Source organism: Colletotrichum chrysophilum (assembly GCF_026319265.1).
Source record: "Colletotrichum chrysophilum strain AFK26 chromosome Unknown scaffold_73, whole genome shotgun sequence".
NCBI lineage: Eukaryota > Fungi > Ascomycota > Sordariomycetes > Glomerellales > Glomerellaceae > Colletotrichum > Colletotrichum chrysophilum.
Window position 1 is genome coordinate 167,935 of NW_026517360.1, and position 18,114 is coordinate 186,048.

At 54.9% G+C, this 18,114-nt stretch overlaps 5 protein-coding genes across 5 annotated transcripts; 4 read left to right on the forward strand and 1 right to left on the reverse strand.

The window, feature by feature from the left end:
• Positions 1 to 113: 113 nt before the first annotated feature.
• Positions 114 to 978, forward strand: COL26b_008413 (uncharacterized protein; the record flags this gene model as incomplete). The annotated part of the gene is made up of 4 exons (XM_053181172.1): positions 114 to 261; positions 321 to 379; positions 500 to 618; positions 684 to 978. The coding sequence occupies 4 exons, from the start codon at positions 114 to 116 to the stop codon at positions 976 to 978; spliced, it is 621 nt and encodes a 206-aa protein (XP_053034919.1).
• A 426-nt stretch (positions 979 to 1,404) lies between these two features.
• COL26b_008414 (uncharacterized protein) lies at positions 1,405 to 3,876 on the forward strand (the record flags this gene model as incomplete). The annotated part of the gene is made up of 1 exon (XM_053181173.1): positions 1,405 to 3,876. The coding sequence occupies one exon, from the start codon at positions 1,405 to 1,407 to the stop codon at positions 3,874 to 3,876; it is 2,472 nt and encodes an 823-aa protein (XP_053034920.1).
• A 390-nt stretch (positions 3,877 to 4,266) lies between these two features.
• COL26b_008415 (uncharacterized protein) lies at positions 4,267 to 5,437 on the reverse strand (the record flags this gene model as incomplete). Its single annotated transcript, XM_053181174.1, has 2 exons — positions 4,267 to 5,235; positions 5,333 to 5,437. 2 exons carry the CDS (start codon positions 5,435 to 5,437, stop codon positions 4,267 to 4,269), a joined length of 1,074 nt encoding a protein of 357 aa, XP_053034921.1.
• Positions 5,438 to 11,748: 6,311 nt separating this feature from the next.
• COL26b_008416 (uncharacterized protein) lies at positions 11,749 to 13,764 on the forward strand (the record flags this gene model as incomplete). Its single annotated transcript, XM_053181175.1, has 1 exon — positions 11,749 to 13,764. The coding sequence occupies one exon, from the start codon at positions 11,749 to 11,751 to the stop codon at positions 13,762 to 13,764; it is 2,016 nt and encodes a 671-aa protein (XP_053034922.1).
• Positions 13,765 to 16,008: 2,244 nt separating this feature from the next.
• COL26b_008417 (uncharacterized protein) lies at positions 16,009 to 17,640 on the forward strand (the record flags this gene model as incomplete). The annotated part of the gene is made up of 1 exon (XM_053181176.1): positions 16,009 to 17,640. One exon carries the CDS (start codon positions 16,009 to 16,011, stop codon positions 17,638 to 17,640), a length of 1,632 nt encoding a protein of 543 aa, XP_053034923.1.
• Between the last annotated feature and the right edge of the window lie 474 nt (positions 17,641 to 18,114).

The following is an 18,114-nucleotide window of genomic DNA, read 5'->3' on the forward strand; positions in this document are numbered from 1 at the left end:
CGATTCCATTGACCTCAACAACTTTCCTCCACTCTCTCTCCCTTCCGTCTTGCTTTTTTCTTCCTTTTTCCTTCTCTCCAAACAAACAAGATCCAAACAATCAAACAGACACAATGGCCACTGCTCAGATCCCCCCCGGAGGCACCTACCTCGACACCTTCAAGAAGTCCTTTGTCGACGTCCCTGTCGACGCCGACAAGGAGAATGCCATTGCTACCTCCGAGTTCCTCGATGCCGCCGAGTCTCTGACCACCATCTTCGGTAAGCCCAACAATGAATCCGCGCCCAATGCTTCCTTTTTCTGACGAGCTGTTCCACAGATGCCCTCGGTGGTGTCGCTTTCGGCCCCGTTAAGAGCGACATGGGCGGCAACATCAAGGTACGGAACACCCCTCTTTGACGACGCTCTCTCTGTCGTCTCCCTGCCTCCGAGTCTCTCCACAGCCGACAATACCTCCGATTCCAAACAAACAATGACTTACCTATTTCCGACGTACAGAAGATCCGTGACCGTCAGCTCGCCGCTCCCGGCGAGTCCGCCAACCTCCAGGAGCTTGTCAAGAACGAGCTGGCCACCAAGAAGCACGTCGCCACCGAGGGTCTCCTCTGGTTGACTCGGTAAGACTCCCTACGCAACCCACGACAAGAGGAGAAAGACGGAAAGCTAACGGCATTGTTCGCAGTGGCCTCGAGTTCACCTGCATCGCCCTTAGCCAGAACGTCGCCAAGGAGTCTGAGGAGCTCTCCGAGTCCTTCCGCAACGCCTACAGCACCACACTCAAGCCCCACCACAGCTTCCTCGTCAAGCCCATCTTCAGCGCCGCCATGAGCGCCTGCCCCTACCGCAAGGACTTCTACGCCAAGCTTGGTGACGACCAGGACAAGGTCGCCTCCCAGCTTCGCGTCTACCTCGCCGCTCTCGAGAAGATTGTCGGCATCCTCAAGGGTTTCCTCGCCAGCAAGGACGCCAAGTGGTAAAAAATGCATGTAACTCTTTGATATGAACATAAAGAGAAAGGAAACAATGAAAACAAAATAAGGATATCAATCGCGATATGATGTAAGAAGCAACATGTCGGTCTCCGCTGCGGTGCGAGTACATCGTCAGCTACGGGCCAGTTCACGCAGCCTAGAAATGAATCACGCCGTCGAAACTCGGACAAGGCGTTCTTTGATCAAACATAGACTAGCCCAATGCGCTTGTCATTACACAATTGCTCTTTGAAATCTCCAAGCATGCTGAATCGTACTTAAGAACAGCTAAACATATAAGCTCTCTCTCTTACCCCCCTCGACCCAATCTTCCAGTCGGGTAACAGCATTAATGGCACAAGAAATTCAGACTCGATTCTCCAAAACCAACTAGAACGCACTTGACCAACCCACACAATGTCACACAACATCATGACAAGGGTCCGGGGCCTCAATGGCGCCATGGGCGATTTCCAAGTCAGATTACCTCCCGAACTTTTTCTACGCATCGCCGAAGAATTAGGAATCATTATCATGAGCGATTCGTTTCAAAATCAGTTGGTTCAAGATGAAGCGAACGGCTCTCTGGCCGAGGACGATTCTGAGCAAAACATCGATCATGCGGTGAGGCAAGTAACAGTCTGCCTGCAGGAGTGTCCTACTCTGTCCATGCTCCGGGCCAGCACAGTTTCCCGGTACTTTCGCGAAAAGATTCTATCTATCGCTCTCAGATGGGATGCTGGCAGCGAGAATCCGTTGGCCATCCACTTCGCTGCCTCGAGAGGATATGCGACATTACTGAGTAACGCCTTGAAGCAACCGGGTGCGGATCCAAACTACACTCCAACAGGTTTTGGTCACGCAGCATTGTCCCCCGTCATGGCCGCGACATACATGGGCCACTTGAAGAGCGTCCAGCTACTCCTCGATGTCGGCGCTAATCTCAGAGACCTCGAGGGGTTGGAACAGAAGTGGCAAGTGGCTCCCCTGGTCGAAAGCTTCACCACGCAACTCCGTAATGCGATGAGCGTCAACCGTTTTTGCGTCAGGTCACCTCTTCATTTGGCTTTGCTGGCACCCGAAAACGCAGTAGAAATTTTCCGCCTGATACTTCAAGAAGTCTTGCCTCAATCCCAGGACCAGTACATTGCCGACCCCAACACAAGAATGTTCGCTCATGCCGTTGCCCAGGATCACGTCGATTTAGTAGACACCCTAATGCAGTCTGGGGCGCAATTAGATCATGGAGGCCAAACCCCCCACGGTCCGAACATTCCCGTCCTCCATCATGCCGTCTCTGCGCAAATGATTCGCAAGCTTCTACAGGTCGGTGCTTCCATACAGACGCCTCGCAGAGTCGGTCTCAACGCGTTACACGCCGTCTGTCTGCGCCAAAAGGACTGTGGATCAGCTGTGCAGGAACTAATCAACACGGGAATCGATGTCAACGAGATCACTGGCGGCGGCCCTGAGCGCAACACGCTGATTGATATCGGTGACTCTGTCAGCCAAATTCTGCAGGGCACGATTCCTCAAACGGCATTAAACCTCGCTTGCCGGCAGCTTAATCTTGCTCACATCAAGATCCTCCTCGATAACGGTGCCAATGCCATGGGCACAAATCACAACATTGAGGACTACAAGGACGAATTAACAGGCGAATACTTCCAGGCATCGCCACTTCACGACCTCTTCCTTCCAGAAAGTCTGCACAAGAACCCAGTGATAGGGGACAAGGCCAAGATCAGCGAAGCAATCAGGGGCGCCATTGAATATCTCTTCACACGCCATGGCCAGGTGGCTCTTCAACGTGAGCACTGGGTCGCCAACCGACACAAAATCACACGCAACTCTCATCGTATTGGCAAGATAGACCGAGATTTCTGGTACATGATACCGCACAGAAGCTCCACAAGAGTCATCGCAAAATACACCCCGCTTCAGCTCTTTTTCATGCAGCCCCTCGTTGACGGCCCGTCTATACCGGAAGCAATGTGGAACGCATGTGACATCAAGGAACAGATTAACAGTTTGATTGAGCCTTTTTGCGTCAGTCCCCTCATCGCTCTCCTGAGCCACCGCTTCGATCACCGCGTTGGGGACCTGAACTTCTACCGCCACGAGCTGCTCCGGTGGCTGCTCACACACGGGGCTGACCCCGACGAGGCTGACTTCGAAGGCTTCACTCCGCTCCACTACGCAGCATTCTGGCTTGATAAGATAGCCATCAAGATTCTCCTTGAATTTGGCGCCAAAACTGAGACCAAACTTACGGCCGAATGCCTCTCGCCCCTTGACGTGGTCCTCGGTGGCGTTTACAATAGGCACCAGCGAGATGCCTTGCGAGAACCGTTCCACGACAGCTTTGACAGTGCCTGGAAGACAATGGTGAGACGCGTTGATCAGGAAGAAGAGGACATCTACGGCCTGGGGGACGCCATCCGTCGCTGGGATGATGAAAATCAGTTGCCAATGTGCGCTCTTCCGAACTATGAGCTGAACCCAAAGTATGCCTTTCACAGCTCTAAGCCCTCGGCTCATATGAAGGCCCGGCATTTGCTCCCGGAGCTGCAGAGAAGGATGACTGAGCGCAAGAAGAGAATCGTGGACATGTTGCTTCCGAGGATGCCCCAGCTTCACGCAGCCCGAGACCCGAGCCGCTTTCGTCAAGGTCCCACCGACGACTTGCCGACCACGCTTGATTGGGCTTGCGCGACGGGCCAGAGTAATTATACCATTGAATGTCTGTGCCAGGCCGGATACAAGATGGGTCTGAGAGTACCCAAGGCCCCATTTCTGTACATGGATTTGAGGACTATCGAGTCCAACTGGACTCAGAGGCGCTCGGAATTGCTGAGCACGTACCCTCAGGCAGTGCCTCTCATTCCAATCAGGAATTGGTAGGAATGGGGGATCAGGTGTGGGGGTATATTCGAATATCCAAACGGTGTAATTGCTTCGCAGGTGTGGTCTGTCATGGAGTAGGCGTCAACGCCAAGCAATCTAACTTATGTAAACGGAGAAATGTAAGATGATGGTTTCAGAGTGTAGTCCACCGTTTGATACTCTGATCTTCATGTGTTTGAAATTGGTTTACTGTGCTAGCATTATTGCTGGCTAACGAAAGTGAGGTGGATGATTCACATTGATCATCGACGGGCTAGGAGTACAACTATACAATAGACTTGAAAAACATGTCTTCACATAGCACATGCTCCTGTCTACAATTTGAGCCGATTGAGAAACAGGCCTTCTCGGGCCGCTATTCACCATACAGCATCATGCCCTCATCGTTTACAGCGCGTCGGAAGTGACAATCTCCAACTCAACGAGTCCATACCCCTCGACGGTCTGGTTCCCCCGATACACACCAGAGACGGTAACATATCCCTCATACGTCGGCAACAGCCCACCTTCGGCAACCATCTCCTGGTCCGGCCTCACGCTCGAGATGGACAGCCTCGTCGCGTCGCCCAGCTCAAGCGTCCAGTCCAGGGGGTACACGGCCCCCGACAACGGCGAGATGTACGTCCTGTTCGACGGCACCAGCGACGTCACGGGAACGACCTTCTGCACGTCACGCCCGTCTCTGACCGTCGCTAGCCCGGCCGCGGCGCCGGCTTCTTCCCACACCCACACGGACATGGGCACGTCGTAGGCCTCTCGGTCGAGGTTCTCGAGGTGGAGCTCGAACCACGACCAGCCTGGGGGCGCGCCGCCCCATTGCCGGTCGTACCAGGTCAGCGAGCGCGCCGGGTCGACGGCGAGCCGGGTCCCGTTGACGGCGATCCAGCCGCGCGTGAGACCTGCGGGCATGCTCCACTCGTAGACGGTGCTGTTGCGGGACTCGAAGAAGCCGAGGCCGCCGTTGAGGAGGATGGGCGCGGAGGTGGAGAAGGTGAGGTCGAATTCCACCCCGTCCTCGGGCCTGGCGCTCCAGGTGCGCAGCTCGGAGATGCCGTCGGTGGAGCTGGTCGAGCCGAAGCCGTAGTCGGGGAAGGATGCGTTGAACACGCCGGACGGGGAGAAGGGGGGGACGGGGCTGGTGATGACTTGGTACTGCGCGTAGTGGGCCGGGTCGGTGATGTCGAGGATGGAGGCGCGGTAGATTGCGATGCTGGGGAGGAGGTGGGAGAGGACGAGGTAGGAGTGGTTGTTGGAGGCGTGGATGAAGGAGGAGGACCAGAAGGAGCCGGGGGAGGGGAGGTTGTCTGTCTGGTTGATTGTTTGCGAGACGGCGGGACTGAAGGTGGGTAGGTTGTGCTGGCGAGGATGTGTCAGTTTGGTTATTGAATGCGTGTGTGGGTTTTCTCTGATACGGGAGCAGAAGCAGGAATAGAAAGTGAGTTGGTTGAAGTACCAATCCTTCACGCAGGAGGCCATCCCGTTCAGGGCGAAAGGTCGCTGCGGTCCCGACGAGGGGCTGCGCGAGAAGAATCGCAAGCTTGAGCAGAGAGGACTGCATTGCGGCTGACAGTTTGGTATGAGATGTTCTAAGCTTTGACTGGTTGTGGTGTTATTCGGCGTTCTTGTTGAGCACCACCAAGGGCCGTCTTCTCTTCTTAAATACTTTCTGCCACGGGAAAGAGACCCGGCATCATGGCACATCCCCAAAGCCGGCCGTGTCTTCTCGCGCCCGTGATGCAGCCCTATCTCGGTGGTGATTTCAGCCCGTCGAGTGCGTATGCCCAACCTATGGGCCCTCTATCGTCCAGTAAAAGCCCTTCACACAGTTTCTGTGCGTGATGCCTCATTCGCTCCACCTACGACCTTTCTCCATCTCTCAGTGAAAATTCTGGACGCATTGTACCGACAGAGAAGGAGTTCATCCCATAGCATCACAATCTCCGGTCTTGTACACGCAAGCGTGGGTGGGCTTGCCTCTCCACACTTCAGGCTACGGTAGGAGAATTTTCAGCTGAGCAAGGTCTGTCCGAGTCCGTGATGTTGGTGATGACTGCTTGTGGTCTCCGTATCCCGTTTCCTCGTACGGCTTACATATATGCGCCGAAATCCGGGTGCCCCACCCCGGCCGGCGATTCCTGATGTGAGGGTGGGCGCCGGAGCGGCGCCGCGGGATGCGCGGGTGTGGTGAATAGTATCTCTGTTGTGGACAAGAGAGTCGGGACCGAACGATCGAGTTTTCTGGTGTCATGTACGACCTATTTCAGTCCCCACCTCTTAGTTATTGTTGTGTATTTATACTCTTTCGCCTGAAGGAGATACTTTTCCTGAGAAAGCACACTGTAATCACGTAGCTGGGGTTTGAGCCCCTTGTGATCTGACAAATACTGCTTAAGTAAACCGCTACACTACACGGTTGTATGTCACTTTGTTCGCATGCAAGGAACGCTCTGGCTAGCGTCTAAGGTGAGTTGGTAACAAGTCAATATAGCCTGTCAAATTCAGGCGCGGGGACCTTTCCAGAACGACTACACGTTCCTAGAAAATCAACATTTTCCTAGGCAAGCTATCTCCTTTGCTATGCCCTTTAAACACAGCATTACAGTGAGATAAGGTTAAAAGTGTCGACCTGTGATTAATCCAACTGTACCAGTTTGAGTTTCTTCAGAACAGGTCTATCTATAAGAATAAACACACCCCCTATTTTTCGTCATCGATATCAAAATTTCTTACAATTCTATGAAATAGCGTGCTTCAATACTGAAAAGGGAGATTCTTGGGCGTGATCACAAGGAACATTTCAAGTTTGGCGACAGCCTATCTGAGACTAGTCGAGAAGCCAATGTATGGATAAGAAAAGCATACCCAGCCATTGGCAACTACTATGGATGTATCAGTCTGTATCCCACATTCATGTCAAGCTGGTTTGGAGTTTTCTTTTATGCGGAAGTTACTTCCAAAGCCAAGGTCAGTTGATACACTGTATCTTGCATATGATGCTTAATGCAAGGTATCTCGTCTCTCATTCATCGCGGCAGGGTTAGCAGCTTGCTTAGCAGACCGCCATTTCAACAGATCAGCAATTTTCCCGGCACGACTCGAACATCATTCACCTGATTCACCTGTTAAGCCGAGGAAGGCTCGAGGAGACCAAGAATACGATCCCAAGTGGTGGAGCCCTGCTGACAGAAGAACCTCAAGTCGTTCGGAGTAAGACAGGTTCTCCACCATCATGGACAAGGCTTGCGAAATGGCATGTATATACACCGCCTTATCTTTACATGTGTCACGAGAGAAATTGGCAGGGTAAGAGCAGGATGACGAGGTGGAAATGACGCAAGAATGGCAAGGTATGTAGAACTATCAACCGAGGAATGCACTAGTCGGGTCATGGTCCACGCTAGAGAGATTCTACGGATGTCAGTCGAATATATAGAATCTCCCCATAACATGTTCTCAGCCGTGTTGGCTTAATGATTCAGATATGCTCTATTCCCTTGAAGTTAAATCCTGTCATGACATTCCAAGGTACAAAGGATCACTAGGCAGGGCTGCAGTCAACATGAATGCTATCCTCCTCTCTGATCCTCTAACTGTCACAATAAACATAGTGCGTTCTGTATTTGTAAATTCAGCTCCGGATATATTGCGTCATATCAAAACTAAAAGCGCCGGTAATGGCACATGGTATTTGAAGCTTCATGCAATTGAGCAAGAACAGAAAACCCCCAAAAAGGTCAGCATTTTGACAAATAAGACTGTTGCTGTTATCTCCCTCTCACCGCTGTCTTCTACCTTGAGAGCCCAGCCATCAGCATGCTGACCTCTATCAAGCTTTTCTCACCGCTGCCCTTCTTCGTTGCGTGTCTTGTCACAAGACGACAAGCGCTACGATGCGTGGATACTAAATTCCATCTACAACACGCAACTAAGACTCTGCCGTTCAGCCGGAACAGAAATCAGCGCATTGACATGGGAATTTGGCGAAGAAGAAATCTACAACAGGCTATGCGGCTTAAGATTGCGGGACTTTTGGAAGCGCCACTCTCATCATTGCGATGTGATGATTTTCTAGATTCACTGACTCGAGGATACGCGGGGCATCCATAAGGCTATCAGACTGGTGGCAGCCCGGTGACCGGGGTTGATGCCCCGTCATCTGACTAGAAGAAAGGTCGCTTACGGTTCTAGATCGCGAGAGCTACCAGAGTGCCTGGTTGCGTGTAAGTTTTTGGCTGACATTTCTTGGAACTGATGGCGTTAAACGCATTGCATTCTAGACTTGGATCGAAGGAGATATACAACAGCCTATGAAGTTAACTAGAAACCGAGTCAAACGGCTTGATGGGCGATCATTTGCAGCACCGTCTGTGAATCGGATATTCTTCCAAAGCTCATCATGCTAAAGGCCACTCCGCGTTTCGATGTAGTCAAAAGTTGCAAATTACCCGGGCTTCGCCTTGCAGCTATACGAATATTAGCTAAGACGGCCCTTTCTCGCTGAAACCGTGACTGATATCCAAGATGGCGGGACCAGGATAGGCCGTGTTGCAGCTTGAAGGACGGACGCGGTAATAAGGGGGGAGCGGGGAACCCGTTGTCTCGCTTACACCCAACTCAGTTGATGTGCGGAACTACGGGAACATCCCGAAGATAGAGGCCAAGGACTCTCTCTGTAAGTGAATCGAGAGCTTTCGTGGCTTAGCGGGCAACTCGCGAAGTAATCTCTCGCGGTGGGTTGTGGCATCGTCGACTGATTCAAGCGACAACTGACCGACGAAGTTGAGGACCTGATCATCCACTATGAGGCCCATACATGGAATTGATCCGTTGATTCGCGGGAATATCTTCTATACATTCGGTTGCCTACAGAGATCGGGCTGGACCGTGGAGTGGGAGATGTCCAGTGGCTCGCCTGGAGTTGCTCTTAGCCGGGCTGACGTTCCCACCCGTCTCGGTTAGAGAAGCAACAAACACGAAACCGACGGGGGGGCCTACGCAAGTCTACGGAGCGACTTTCCTCCTCTCGCCCCGAAGAGCAGGTCGAGTCGTTTGCTGACATTTTCTGACTGATACAGCATCTGCTGTCGAGGGCAAATGAGGCCTGCGGAGAAACTCTAATATGTTTCCTAAGATTGCATAGTTGGGATACCGGGAGCAGCGGTGAGATTACCAACGGGTTGCTGATGGCCTCCGGGTCTGGAAAAGCCCCCCGCCATTCCGGCAGAAGGAAGCCGAACCACTGGGTAATCCGGCATCTCCCAGAAAGCATGAAGTTCGGAAGGCCGTGGAGAAGGAGTGCTCCTTGCGATAATCATCACCGGCCGGCCGATCATGGAATAACCCAAAATGCAACTGCACACCAAGACGAAAGTGGTTGATCGACCGGGAGAATGCGACGTGACGAGCAATGACGTTCCATGGAGGGCAAAAGGCTCACGATGCACGCTCCTCATCGCGCCAAGCCCTGCGACGGAAAAGGAGCCGTGGGAGTGGCCACGGAGACGTTACAACTTTGTTGATGGTGGAGAGACTGTAGTCGCTTGGCGGGAAATTTTTAAAATGATTCTGGATTAGCGTCAGGGGCGGGATGGGCTTCTCTCAGATCCCTGCCTGCAGGTTCGTCCTGTCGTTGGATGGACATGATGCAGGGGTCCTGTCTGGAAGAAGAGGATCATTGCACTGGGAGCTGACAAGCGGGACGGGGTCGACGTGACGGTCTAGATTTTCGGGGATTTTTGATTGTTGGGAGCGCGAGAATGCTGATGCCAATTAGATTGTCTAGATTGGAACCTGGGCTGATGGGTTTCTTTTGATTGGGGATGATTTGCAAGGCGAATTGCTCCGTAGTGCGGTTAGCTGAGAGAACGAGCGCAGCGGCTATCCGCAGGATGATCCATGGAATCACAGAGAACGGTTCGGGAAGTTTTTGGCGTCTTGTCCTGTGTGTGGATTGTGATGTCAGGAATCCGGGGTTGCGTCGGAGGCGTGTTGGTGATATATGAAGAGTGCTGGAAAAAGCATCAAAGGCGGCGCTTAGGGGTTTAGGGGTTTGAGAGAGACAGGAGAGTGCGCGTCTGTCTTGGGCAGTGCCGTGCTGTGACACGATGCATGCAGCTGTCATTCTCTCATGACAGACATCAAGAGGGCGCAGCGGAATCCTCCTAGAACATCACCGTGTTCAATGGCGTTCGTTGAGGCATATCCGTAGCATCCGCGGAATCGGGTCACGGTCAATCTTGAATTATCATTTCGATTTGCGATGGGCTCCTCCAGAATTTCGTAGCTAAACGAGAAAACCAGTCATCATCCCAACGCGCATAGCGCCAATAACGAACGCCAATTAAGATGCGACTCGGTAAAGCCAACCGCCCAGGCGACCCCGGGCGGCGCTGACAGCCGCGACAAGGGTGATTCCTACCGCGATTCCTCTCGTGGTTCCTCCCGTCAGGAGCAGAGGATTGAACGACATGATACGGATAGTATCGACAATGCCTGATGAACACCAAGCAGCATCCTCAATGAGATGGGCTTTGATGATGTTACAGTATCTCTTTCCCCAGATTTTCGGAATCTACTACCAATCAATCTTCAATCGATTTAACCTGTAGAAGCTACAGCAAGCCTACATACACTAACAACACGAACAGCAGCACAGTCGGGCCAGGGCTTGAAACGAGACCCAAGTGCTGGGGTGACCCATTGGTGGAAAACGACGGCGCCACTCCACCCGTTTGACATGAATTAAGGAGGGACGGGAGGCGCTCTTTTTTCTGCTTTTTCTGAAGCTCTGCAGCTCTTGGTAAAAACAGGGACCACGAAGGGGGCGCTACTATGGTACAGCGCAGACGGAGACACCCAAGAGCCTGGACAACTCGCCTGGCCGCCCCCTAGCACCGCGTTCCTCCGGGTCTATCGTCTGAAGTTGAGGAATTAAGATCGGGTGTTAAGGCCTTGGGATGGCGCGGGCGATGTGCAATGCCGCGATTGATGCAACTCAGGGAACAGAACTTTACTCTGTACTCTAATAGGGTCCCTCGAAGCCCAGACCTGGTCAGAGGGAAACGAGACAGCCGTCGACGCATAGAAACAGCGGGAGTTTAACACAAAGTAGAGATGAAGTCAGCATGAGGGATCCCCAACAACGACAGCCATCGCTTGTCAGTGTCAATGTCAAGTCAGCGAGCAAGCAGTACCACCTGATGTTCTGACAATGACCCGACCCCCGGTTTCCGTGCTAAAGCCATTCTCGGTTGGCGTTTCTGGCAGACAAGCCCCAAGCCCAAAGAAGCCCAGATGGCAGAGAGCTCGAAGCCACCCCGGGCCGCTGGTGGGGAGAGACGAAATTGCACCCTCCGCCGCGTTTGTGGTGGTGAAACGGCCAGGCAGATTTGACCAGCCCAGGATCGTGCTATCTTGACTTACAACTCACTTTATTCACAGAGAGGGGCACAAGTCGGCTGCGCAGCCAGCAATACGGCCGGGCCCTGGACCCGGCTTTGCCTTGCCTTGTCGCTCGCTGTCACTGTCCGACGAGGCGGTCCGCCCACACATTTGTGGAAGTTGATGGGCTCCATTTCACTCGTTGGCGACTTATTAAATGGAGGGAAACACCACACCTTTCGTCCGCAGATAGGACTCTCTCTCTTCTTCTCTGCCTCAAGGGATTGTTGACCATCCTTGCCCAACCGACACTCTTTTTTTCACATTCGTTCATTCATTCTTTCCAATAGGCTTAGTTCCTATCACAGCAAACCAAACGAAACATCACGAAGACAGTATCCGACTGTCAACCAACCATCCGACCGATTTCCATTCTTTTTTTTCTAGGGTGACTTTGAAAGTTCCTGCTTTTTGCAAGCGATCAGCAACATGCACTTCCTCTCCATCCTCGGTCTCGCGGCCGTGGCCGTCGGCCAGCTCACCTCGTCTTCCCTCGAGAAGCACGTCGACTCCGTCACGCTCAGCAAGTCCTTCAACCCCATCAAGGAGGCGTACTGGACCGGCTACCCCCACCACCGCCGCACCCCCTTCGCCGTCTCCCCCGATGGAAAGTCGGCCTACCTCGCCTACCTCGACTCCTCCGAGACCGGTGTCCACGTCCAGCCCATCGACCCGACCACCTTCGCCGCCACCGGCGACCTGGTGACCATCTCCGGCGGAAAGGAGGCCGGCGGTCTCGTTGCCCACAACGATGGTTTCGCCATCCTCACCAACGAGGCGCTTTCCGGCGTCACTGACCCCGTTGCCGTCCTCTACCGCTACACCAACGGCAAGGAGACCTTCAAGACCTACCTCGGCGGCCCCGATGTCGACCAGGGCCAGGCTATGATGTCCCCCGACATGAACGGTGACCTCGTCTTCTCCGAGAAGGCCGGCTACTACGCTGCTTACATCGTCGTCACCGCCTACCAGGGTGATGCCACCGGCCACTTTGGCGATGCCATCCGCTACATCGACACCACCGGCAAGCTCACCAACATCGCCGGTGCTTCTTCCTCCTGGGGCTGCTCCCACAACACCGGTATCGCCTTCGAGGCCGCCGACGAGGCCCCCTTCGCGTCTCTCTGCGCTGAGGACCAGGGTGCTATCTGGCTCAACACCAAGACCCAGGGCATGACCAGCGACGGTGTCAAGGTTTCCAACGAGCACGTCATCAACGGCGGCGCCAACGAGGCCATGGGAGGCATGTCTGGCTCCTACAGTGTCCTGGCCCGCTTCATCGGCGCTGACTCCTACATCTTCTCCTGGGTTTCCCGCGGTGCCAAGGACCTGACCGCCAACGAGTGGATGGGCAGCGGCTACACCACCTCCAAGAACCGCACCAACAACCGCAACGTCGCCATCGCCCTCTTCTCCGACAAGAACACCCTCGTCGGCGACCAGGCCACCTCCGAGGTCGGTGCCGCTGACGGTGACAAGCAGGTCAACTGGATGACCTCCGGCACCAACGACTGCTCCAACGCCCACGCCGCCGCCTTCGACAGCTCCAAGGCCCTCGTCACCTGGGAGGAGATCTCCAACCCCATCTGCGACTTCGACGCCATGGGCTGCAAGGGTACCTTCGCCGGCACCAAGTTCCAGATGGTCGGCAGCGACGGTAAGAAGGTTGGCGAGGCCGTCTCCGCTGACGACACATACGTCGCCGGTGACATGGTCACCATGTCCGACGGCCGCATCTGCTGGCCCTACGTCTCCATGGACTGGAAGCTCGACGGCCCCGTCACTGGCTCTCCCGTCTCCAAGATGTCCTTCGCCTGCATGAGCGGTGGCTCTGGCTCCGGCGGCAGCGCTTCTGCTGCCCCTGCTTCCTCCGCGGCCGCTTCCACCGCTGCCCCCGTTGCCTCTTCCGCCCCCGCCGTCTCCTCCACCGAGGCCGTCGACGCCGTTGCCACCTCCGCCGGCTCCGCTGACCCCACCTTCGCCTCCGGCGCCGCCCCCGAGCCCATCTTCTCCACCATCTCCGGCTCCGCCCTCCCCAGCTCCAGCGCCCCCGCCGCCTCTGCCCCGGCCGTTCCCTCCTCCGAGCCCGCCGCTTCCGTCCCCGCTGAGACCCAGGCTGCCGCCTCCTCTTCCTTCTCCGCGCCCGCCGGCGCCCCCGAGCCTTCCTTCGTGACCGTCTCGGCTGACCCTGTTGCCTCCTCTGCTCCCGCCGGCACCGGCCTGCCTGTCGAGACCATCCCCGACGCGCCCGCCACCTCCGCCGCCTCTGCCGACCCCGTCGCCACCCAGGCCCCGTCCTCTGCCGGTGCCTCCAAGACCAGGACCCGCAAGCACCGCACCAAGTCCCGCAAGGGCCCCAAGCCCACCGGCGGTGCTGGCAAGCCTAGCGGCGCCGGATGCGTCAACCGCACCACCATCCACACCGTCTATGTCACCAGACGTTAAGTGGTACTCGCATCGAGGAGGGAGGAGAATGACGATGAGGGGTTAGGAAAAGGGATGTGGGGAGAGGCTACGCGTCACTAGCTGCCGTGGTGAGGCCTACCTTGCTTCCTGGAGGATTGTAAGATGAAGAGAAGGACACGCCGCAAAAAGCAGAACACTCTCTGAAAAGAAGGTGAAAGGATTGGGCTTGAATGAGATTCATGTACATACTATGTACGATTTGTACACAATTTTCCCAACTTGCGTCCTGCAGTCGCTGTATTCGTCCTCTTGGGTGAATATGGAGGATGTAGTGACGCGAGTCAAGGCCAGTGGCCGATTTTCAGCAATTGAACCAACTCAGTTCATCACCGGTTGTCGGGAGCATTTTGCATCCAAGATGTCTTTACCCTGTTCATCGTTGCCCCTTGTGAATGATTTATCTGGGTGCGAAGCACTCGGACTCGCATCATCAACCGTCAGGTGGGAATTACCAGCTCCACGGTTTCTTGGCTTTATTATGCGGGCCACTGGGGTCTCGGAAGAGGCCGAATAAAGCTATTGAATTTTCAAAAGACGGATTAGGAAGACGATGAATGCTTTTGGGAAGAACGCGAGAGCGAAATGTGGTACGGCAGCCGGCAATGTCGTCTTTTACCCCCCCTGTGAGCTGTGATGTGATAGAGCATGACCGGCGAGTCGTGAAGCTTTGTGAGAAACGATAGACTAACAACACGTGTTGGTGAGGGCGGGAAATGAAAGAGTGGCATTCGGACTCTATCACCGAAGGTAAATCGCTACATTCGGTGGCCAATATTTCCCCATAAATGATACCCTTCCCCTCTTTCTTTTCACTGACAACCAATTAGACTTCGCAACTCAAAAGACGCCAGCAAAACTCCATCCAAAAACCGCCGTCCAAGCATCGGCCATCCTCTTCTTCCAGAGAAATAAGAGGCGGCCTAAACACCCTGAATGGACATCCAGCGGGTCCTCCCTGTGTTCCTGCGTCCGAGCCCCCCCTGCAACACCACACACACACACTCAACTCACATGCTACCTCCAGGGGCCTCTCCTGTCAGCAACGCCGATAATGCGCCGTCATTGGGGGCTATCGCTGACAGCTGAGGGGTCCTCGTGGCCTGAATGGACCAAAGAGCACGCAGAAGCCACGCTTTCTGCAGGGAACACGGGGCGAAGCGGCACTCCATCGCGGCCGTGTGTCCCCTAATTGGCTCAAGTGGTAATGGGAGCTGCCCCAATCGTCACGTCCAAGACAGCGGGATTCGCGGGATTCACATTGATTCAATCTACAGCCTACGATATGCTAGACTCATTGGCCAATGATGTGCTGTGAAGGTATGAAAGATGCCATCCCTGGCCGCTGACGACGGCTTCTTCGGGAAGGACCCCTGGTGCAGTCTAGCTCGAGATGTAAGTCGCCCTCTTCGTCCACCTGATTCCTACCTGACGGCGGCGGCGGCGCAATCGTCCACAACTCCATCACCAACAGCCCTCGAACCCCTCGTCTTCTTTGCCAAAAAGACCCTTTTGGTGCTAATTTGTTACCGATTGAGCAGATGAACGGCATTCCCCGTCATAATCGCATCTCAAATCGTCCGCCGAGTCGGCACCAAGTCCCGCCCGCGGCCAGTATCCGTCTTGTCGTCGACTTTGCGCCCATCACGACACCCCAAGATCATGAGAAGCTAATGCAGGAACGTTGCATTCGTCATCTACCAATCCTCATCTTCCCCTCCTCTTTGCCCTGAAGACCCCGGTCTCGTGGGAAGGGTACCAGATAAACTCGTGGTCCTGACTGGGCCTCACGCCATCTCCTGCCGCGTCTTATCCCCATTCAGCCGTCCATTGATGTGAGCCACACGCCTTTTGAGCTCTTGGAAGAGAGAATGCGCGGCTCTGATTGCCGGCGCCATGCGCCCTTAGCGGCAGCTCAATCTCAGCTACCATGTGTCCATCATCTGAAAGGGGGATGGTCGTGAGAACTTGGAGGGTGGAAGAACAGACGATGTGCATCCTGCGAGTGCTCATATAAGGCCTAGTGGCCGCCTCTCCTATAGAAGGCCCTGGGTGTTGAAGAACCAGCAGCACCTGTTTGTCGGTGATCTCGCGATCCTCCAGTCACTCGTTGACCCTTGCCAAGCAAGCTCAGATTCTGAGCGTCCTCTCTTTTCTTGATACCCTCAGCAACAATTACAATACCCTCTTTATTTTCTTTACTTTAGATACCCACACTCATTAACAATGGTCCGCTCAAACATCATCGGCCGCCTGCTGGCCGCCTTCTTCCTGGCCTCCGGCGTAGCCGCTCATGCGGAGGGATGCAGCTGCCACGATGACGGTGTTGTGCGCGTCACTTACATCGTCGTCGAGATGCCCGAGCAAGAGCCCGAGAACTTCCCGGTGTACTCTACTCTTCCCCCCTCCACCACCCTCCAGACCATAGCCACACCTGTACCAACTGGAAAGGTGACTGCCCAAGCCGCCCATGTTATCGAAGACATCCCGGCCTACGAGCCCGTCGCCGCGAAGCCCGAGACTCTCCGGCCCGCCGAAAACACCACACACACCTTCGGTCCCACCATCGCGCCGGGCATCGACACAAAGGACCCCGTCAACATCGTCCCGGCCAAAAATATCTCGCTCTACTACTCTGCCACCGAGACCGAGGAGCAGGGCTCCATCAACATGACCCTCGCCCTCAACAACCCTGCCGTGGTCCTGGAGCAGGTCGACGCCGTAAAGAGCGTCGTCTGCGACGACAACGAGCTCACTATTTCTTTTTCTGGCTCTGGGGCTTTCGACCAGGCGGTCAAGGACTGGTCCGAGTCTGAAGAGGGTTTCATTCTCATCACGAATCATATGGGCAACTGTGACGCCGAGTTTGAACGCGGCTTCTTCATGGCCACGGGCCTCACGCCGAGCAGGGATGACCTCTCCATCACCGTCGCCTCCTCCAAGGAGGAGCTGACTAACATTGCCGGCCAATGCGAGATGTCCTTCTCCTCCCTGCCCGCGACCACAATCTCCAAACGCCTGACCCTAGATCCGAGCGTCTCTATCTCCTTCTCCGAGGGTCTCGCCGATAACACCGTCCTCTTCAGCGACGGCCAGTACATCAACGTGACCGCCGACGAGGCATGGTTCTCCTCCACCATTACCTTTTCAGGCTACCTCAAGTACAACTTCTGGGGTTTCAAGCTCGAGGCGCTTTACTTCGACCTGGACACCACCTTCGACTCCGCCGTGGGCCTCTCCGTCGATGTTGCCGCCGCGTACAGCCACCAGCTCAAGTACGCCCCAGACGAGCTCGCCTACTCCCTCGTCTCAGTTCCAGGAGTCGTCCAGCTCGGCCCGGGGGTCGCCTTCGCCGTCGGCCTCGACTTCGATGTTTCTGCGGCCGTGGGTGTCACTGCCGGGTTGAGCGTCAACCTCCCCGATGGCAACGTCCACCTCGACCTTCTCGACAGCAGCAAGTCCAGCGCCACGGGCTGGGAGCCCAAGTACAGCAGCTACGCCAACATCACCGAGGCCGCGGACGTGCGTGTCGATGCCTCGGCGGACGTGACTGTGGAGCTGGCCATCAAGCTGCTCGGTGGCCTCGTCGACCTCAGCTCTGGTTTGACTGCTACCCCAGGCTTCGACAACCACTTCAAGCTGCGCGGTGAGCAGAATCTGGGTGTGGCGGGCAACTTCACCACAGCGCCCGTAGCTAGCGCCGAGGTCCCCTCGGACGGGCTCATCTGCGCCGAGAAGAATGGTGTCGAGCTTGCCACCGATTTCTATTTCAATCTCACAGCGTTCGCGACAAAGTTCTGGAGTGCAGAGTTGTACCACACCCGCGTGCCACTTTGGGATCTCTGCTACAGCTTCTAAGTGGTGTTGTGAAGTTTAAGAGACTCTTCCCCACCACGTGTATTTCACTTACACACCTTGACGAATTACCTCTTCATGATTGTATAATACTATTTCATAATGTCTACCTCAAAAGGAAAGGGAATGAGCGAATTATATTATCCGCGGAAGAAAACCCCCCTTGATTCAAATATACAAACTCTGCCGTATTAGGCCCTCTCAAGCTTATTCGTAACCGTAATGGCATATGCAACGATGGGTCTCGGCCATACTTGACTTGCCGCACCATAAACATGATCAACCGGGACTGTGGTTGACGATCGCTGATTTTCACTGTGAGCGACAATGATGAACAGCCGACCCCGTACACTGCTTCCAATATTAGAATCACGGGGAAGGGACAAGCTTGGTTTGGCGAGAAAAAGGAGCTTGGCTCACGGGGGAAAACACACAGGGGTAGCCCTCACCTGCCGCCTGCGACACGGCTGCACGGGA